The sequence below is a fragment of the Nycticebus coucang genome, chromosome 3 (assembly GCF_027406575.1).
Source record: "Nycticebus coucang isolate mNycCou1 chromosome 3, mNycCou1.pri, whole genome shotgun sequence".
NCBI classification, from domain to species: domain Eukaryota; kingdom Metazoa; phylum Chordata; class Mammalia; order Primates; family Lorisidae; genus Nycticebus; species Nycticebus coucang.
In genome coordinates this window covers 31,063,848-31,069,847 of record NC_069782.1, presented here as the reverse complement: position 1 = coordinate 31,069,847, position 6,000 = coordinate 31,063,848, and the positions used below count along the sequence as shown (strand labels likewise).

General features: G+C 47.7%; 1 protein-coding gene across 1 annotated transcript; it reads right to left on the bottom strand.

The window, feature by feature from the left end:
• Window positions 1-445: 445 nt before the first annotated feature.
• Window positions 446-1,678, bottom strand: CCER1 (coiled-coil glutamate rich protein 1). Its single transcript, XM_053582254.1, has one exon. The coding sequence runs from the start codon at window positions 1,676-1,678 to the stop codon at window positions 446-448; it is 1,233 nt and encodes a 410-aa protein (XP_053438229.1).
• Window positions 1,679-6,000: the final 4,322 nt, after the last annotated feature.

Genomic DNA, 6,000 nt, shown 5'->3' with positions numbered 1-6,000 from the left:
GGTTTTAAAATGGCGTCGGTTACGTTAAGAGCACTGGTGGACATTCAATAGTCATGGCATGTGCTTCTCAAACATCAGTCAAAATCTCTAAAGTTGTAGAAATTTGTTACAAAAAGAAACACTTTTTCTTTCAGCATTGCCAGAATTTTAAAAAACACATTCAATTGTCTACAGGAGAAAACACCACATGAAAATATTCAAGCTGTAGTAATAAAATCTTTGGCCTTTAATTACTTTCAATAAAATTATATTTGAAAACTTCCCCCACCCCCACCCATAGTCATACACAAACACATCAATGTTCAAATATTTTATAATGGCCAAAGAAGGGATTTACATAGATATGCTTATTAATGGAACTCACTTTGTAATCAGTTTTTAATAAATTGCTAATCCATTTAGCCTCAAATCAGTTCCATCCATTCCTCAATCCCTTTCCTGATGTTTAACAGTTAATGTCCTGTACCATGAGTAGAGTTTCCTGTGGCCCTTGGGGAATTATCTGTTCTGGGCTTAAGTAAGTGCAGTTGAAATAGTTCTCTCTCTCGTCTTCAGCCCCCACTAGGATGGATAAAGGCATTTCCAAGGGCAAATTCTCTTCCTCTTTCTGCTCCTCTTCTTCCAGCCCCTCCTCCTCCTCTTCCAGCTCCTCCATCTCTTCCTCTTCCTCCTCGCCCTCCTCCAAGTAGCCAGCCTCCTCCTCCACCTCCTCATCTTCCTCGGCCTCTTCCCCCTCCCCCTCCTCCTCATCTTCCTCAGCCTCTTCCGCCTCCTCCTCCTCCTCACTCTCCTCCTCCTTCCTATGGCACATTTCTTCTTCACACTCCTCATCCTCATTTTTCTCCTCTTCCTCCACCGGTTGCGGCGTGGGAGACTGGTTTTCCTCCGGCCTAGGTGTGAATACGAGCAGAGAGGGATTCTGCACGAAGTTGTACGGCGTTTCCTGCAGCTCCGCGTCGTCCTCGCTGCCGCTGAGGGGCGCGTTGTTTCCGGAGCCGCCGCCTGTAGAGACCTGGCCGCGGGCCTCAGCCTGCTGTGCACGCATCGCCTCCTGCTGGCGCCCCAGCTCCTCTTCCTGCCGCATATCCTCGTAGATCTGGTTCATGATGAACTGAGTGGTGTTCTGCGGCGCTCGCATGCCAGGTGCACGCCACCCGCACAAGTTGACCGGCCGCAACAGTGTGCCCAGATCCACCCGCGGCGGTGGGCTCTTCGGGGAGGAGCGGCGAGGGTGGCGGCGGCCCCTGCGGCCCCAGCGCTTCTTCCTGCCTGGAGGTCTCGCCCAGCCGGGGTTCCAGGGCCCGCGCCAGCAGGAGCAGCAGCAAAGGCAGAACGGATTCAGACCATACACCCGAATCACTTGCATCGGACTGGGGGGCTTCCAGAATCCCACCGGAGGAGGGCGCCAGGGCCCTCCCCAGCGCTCCCAGTTAGAGCACACGGCCCAGTTGGGCCTTCGGGGTGGTGGTTGGAACCAAGATCCCGGGCCATATTGATGCTTTGGCTGCTTCCTCGGAGGCTCGTACTCTGCCTTGGGGCCGTAGCGGTGTCGTCGCCTGTATATCGGGGCGCCCCTGCGCCTTCGGTGGCAGGACGACCAGGTGCGTAAGGGAGCTGATGGTGCCCAGCCGCCACCCAGATTAAGAGGGTCCTCTCTTGTGTCGAGGGTCTGGGTCATGGTTCAGGGTGTTCCGAGAGGTCTAAATGGTAGCGTCCTAGAAGCTATGACGTTTGGCCAGTTCGGACGGTCTTTAGAGCCTCGTCACCCTGTGTCTCTTCGCGCAGCGCCACGTGTCTGTCCCAGGGATCAGGCCTTCCTCTCCCGAAGGCGTTCCTATTCTCTGCTTGCGCGCTTGTCTGTCATAAACTTTTGTCCTTCACACCCGCGTTGTCTCGCCCAGGTGTGTTGGGTGGGGCTGGGGCTGGGTATGGATGGTGGGGGAGGAAGGTGTTGATGGGTGACACACAGTGAGACCCGCTCCCGGGTCCCACATACACCCGCCTCGGCAGAGGCGTGGGCTGGGGACGCGGAGGCAGGGGGTTGCGCGTTACCTTGCTGCTCCCTCTCAACCCAGGTGCAACGCCGTCCTGGCCCGACTGAAGCGGAGCGGGCAGTCGCGGCCTTTAAATACCGGCTGGGACCCTGGCGTGCGCACCGCGTCCTTGGTTGCCCATGGCGACAGCCAATTGGGATCAAGATCGTTCTCCCGGTGCGAGAGGCGGGGTTCTGACCAGAACCAAGTGCCCCGTGAGCTTTCACAGGGTGCTTGTGACGCAATTCTTGCAGGGGGAGGGGAAGGGCTGATTTTGTCTGCGTGTCTCAGATGAGGCTCGAGGCAATTCGCTTGAACCCTTTTTATCACTTTGAGGCAGGAGATTTTGAACATGGTCTTTTTCAGTCAGACCCCGGTGGGGGTGGGAGATCTTGTGTATTGTAAAACCCACATTCTACACTTTTTGGGAAGGTCTTAGGGAATAAAGGAAGGTTCCTGGAGTCAGTAAACCCGGCCTACTCCTTACCTTATGGCCAGTGCCAGCTGTTCTCAGTCCTGGAAGATGGGATTCATGGTACATGAAATGCGACCGACAGCATTTATTGCACATACTGACAGGGCACAGTGGGCTCGTGCAAATCCTCACAGCTACACTGAGATATAGGTGTTCTTACCACATTTCACATTTTCGGAACTGAAAGGTTAATTCGTCCAAAGTCGTGGGCCTGATGAATTAATTCCAGGGCTAGTATTTAAGCCTAAGCCTGTTTGAATCAGAGTTAAGTTCTTACCACACTGCTATAGATACTACCCACCCAGCTTAGAGAGGATTCTTGAGATACATAAATGTCATACATATGGGGAAATACTTTGGTAATTGTAATATACCATACATACGTCTGTTGATAGAGGTAACCTTATCACCAGTGGGTTTCTCCTTGAGAATAGGAGTATTCTAATTGTCATGTCTTTTGTTCCTTAACTAACCTTGAGTTAGTGGGTTTCTCCTTGAGAATAGGAGTATTCTAATTGTCATGTCTTTTGTTCCTTAACTAACCTTACCTCACATACATTATGAGCTTTTAAATTATCCTGGTTTTGACTTAAACACAGAGGGTGCCAAAAAAGTGTACATTTTAAGAAAGGAAAAAACTGCATTAAAATTATAACATATACTGATAACAAAAGAACAAAATATAAATACAATTGAGAGCACCTCTTGTAATTGCAGACGTCAAACACGACTTGAATGTTATGAATTTAATACAGGTTTTTTTTTCTTTCTTAAAATATGTATACATTTTTTGGCTAGGATTCAACTTCAGCTCACCAGTTCCTAACCTATATAAGCCTCAAATTCCTTACCATATCACGACTATAGTTTGGCACATGTTCCCTAGTGTTAAGGCCTAAACAAGATACAAGAATAGGCTTACTGTTCTGGATAGGTTCTTGGAAACTGCATACTGCAAGGTATCGCATTAAATAAGCTCATTTCAAAATCATTTCTTTATAATGTTGATGAGGGAAAAATCATTTCATTGTATATCATTATGCTTAAAATGACAAGTTCCAAGAACCTATGATATGATGTGAGCACTTACTGTAATTCCTTAAAGAACTTAGTGCGAACACGCACACAACTCACGTGCCATTCTAGTGATTCTCCAGGTCTCTCAAGTAGGAAGTGAGTCTTATGCTAAAGGTCAGGATTCAGTTTCCCACACAGTTATATATTCACATCTATCTGTAAAGAGGGCAGGTAATATTAAATGGCAAGTCCTTTGTTCCTTTCAGTGAGTTCATGACTTTGGTTCTATAGTTTTGGATGTAGGAGGAGAAAAATATGGAGCTCCTATGGACAATTGGCAGGGTGATGTCAGAGGCAAAGAAAGCAAGCAGGAGGGAAAGGTTTGAACAAGAGATGCTGGGAGTTGAAGGGTCAGTGAGGCTCAGGGCACAGAGCCTGAGGAATGGGTGATATGATGCCCACCATCCTGCTGGACGCTGCTTCTGTGGTAATGTGCGTTCACTTCCACTCCCCCATGAAAGCTCCCACCAAGGTTATCAGTTGCATGTGCACAGGTGAAAGGAGGCATTCTTATGGAGCTCACAAAAGAGGACAGACTCACATCTGAAGAAAGTGGTGGAAACCAGAGACAGATGTAGAACAGCAGGTACCTGGAAGGAGAGGAGATGAGCAAAGACGCCCCCTTACCAATACTCAAGGGCTTTGTGCTTTCACTCAGTTCTTGGCATTGAGCTCATTGTACCTGGAGCTTCAAGGGTGGGGAGCTCCAGATGGTGTCTTCTGGAGGACATATCCAGGGTTTGAATCTCTGACCAGGGCTTGCTGTGAATGGACTCAGTCCTTCTACGGTCCAGAAGATGAAGACAGTCTTAGTTACTACATGGGCTGTGGTCCCTACATTTCCTTGTGGGTCTACCCTAGTTGAGCCAAACCACCTGTGAACACTGAGCCTTTTTTTTACCCAGCCTAGAGGCAGACCTCAGCAGCCTGCCCTGTGATTCCTTCCTGTTTGTCCTTCCCATGTTGCTGTTTTGGAAGGACATAAGCTGTATCAGGCACCAGAGTTTTATATCACACCAGTATCTAGGAAATTGATAGGGATAGAAATAGAGGTAGATAGATCTCATAGATGGGTAGAGCAGACCCCAAACATAAAGAGATAGGAAGAAGCCAAGAAAGGACTTATCTGGTCCCACCAGACATGATCTAGCCTGGTGGCCTAATTTTGTCTCCATTCTGCCGTGTTCCCATTTGGGAGCTCTTCCCCCTTTTTGGGAGAATGACAGGTAGGGATTGTAACAGAGAGAAAGCCTGGAGCTGTGCCACTATATGAACAATTGATCCCTGTTTCCACCAGATTCTCCCACCATCAGAAAATTTCCCTTTCCATTAAAAAGAGCAAAGTTCATTGCCCCTCCCAAAGCTTCAGGGCTTATAACATGGAGTTCTCAGAGCAGAGAGGGTAAGAAGGCTGTGGTTACCCTGTCCCCAGGTTTGCCACGAGGATTTTGCATCTCTGTGTGATAGCCCTTACAACTATGGATTGTAATTTTTCTGTGTACCTGGGGTGTCTCCACCACCAAGTTGTGAGTCCCTTAAAGACAGACCCATGCTTTTGCCATCTTTCTATTCCACATGGAAACTTGTGCAAGATTTGTTGAATGGGTTTCCATTTTCAGGAGACACACATTCAGAACAGAATAGAACAGAAACTGGAGTCAGAATCAGCAGAAACCAGGAATCACAGAGGCAAATGAAAAAAGACAAAATGGGGACTGGGGTTATAGCATAGGGTGGCTGCTACTTTAGTGACCCAGGTCCAGGACTCATACTGGTACTCTGGGTGCCAGGCATAAGGAAGCAAGAATGACCCCAGAGCCCACCTGCAGGAGGCAGAGGGCTGTCACATACTGTCAAGTTTCTCAGCTCAGGGACTGGCAATGTTTAACCTGTCCTGTGAAGATACTCTGTGCTTCAACAGGGCAGAGAAAAACAAACATTCACTATTTGTTGGGTTCTCACTTGGGGTCAGGCTTTATTTTCGGAATTCTGGTATTGTTAATCCTTATACAACTTTACAATAAGGTATTATATCACCGTTTTGTAAGTGAGTAAACTGTGCTCAGAAAGTTTAAGTGAGTTGTTCAAGGACTCCTGGATAAGAGGAGAAAGACCTTGGACTCATATCCAGATTATTTTATTTATTATACATACACTTGTACTTATTACCCAAGTATTTATTATACACCTGTTAAGCCTAGGTTAATGTAGAAAAATACCAGTTAACTCCTGACAATTTCCTGGGCTGCAAGCCCTCAATAAAATGGAATAAGTCTGGTTCACTCCCAAGATAGATGGAAAAGTACTCCCTAACTTCTTCCTTGACTAACTCCTGGGCCTGGGAAACAAACCCACTGTCCCCGGACTAACCTTTAGAGAATACCAGGTGGAGATAATACTGAGACAAAGATATAT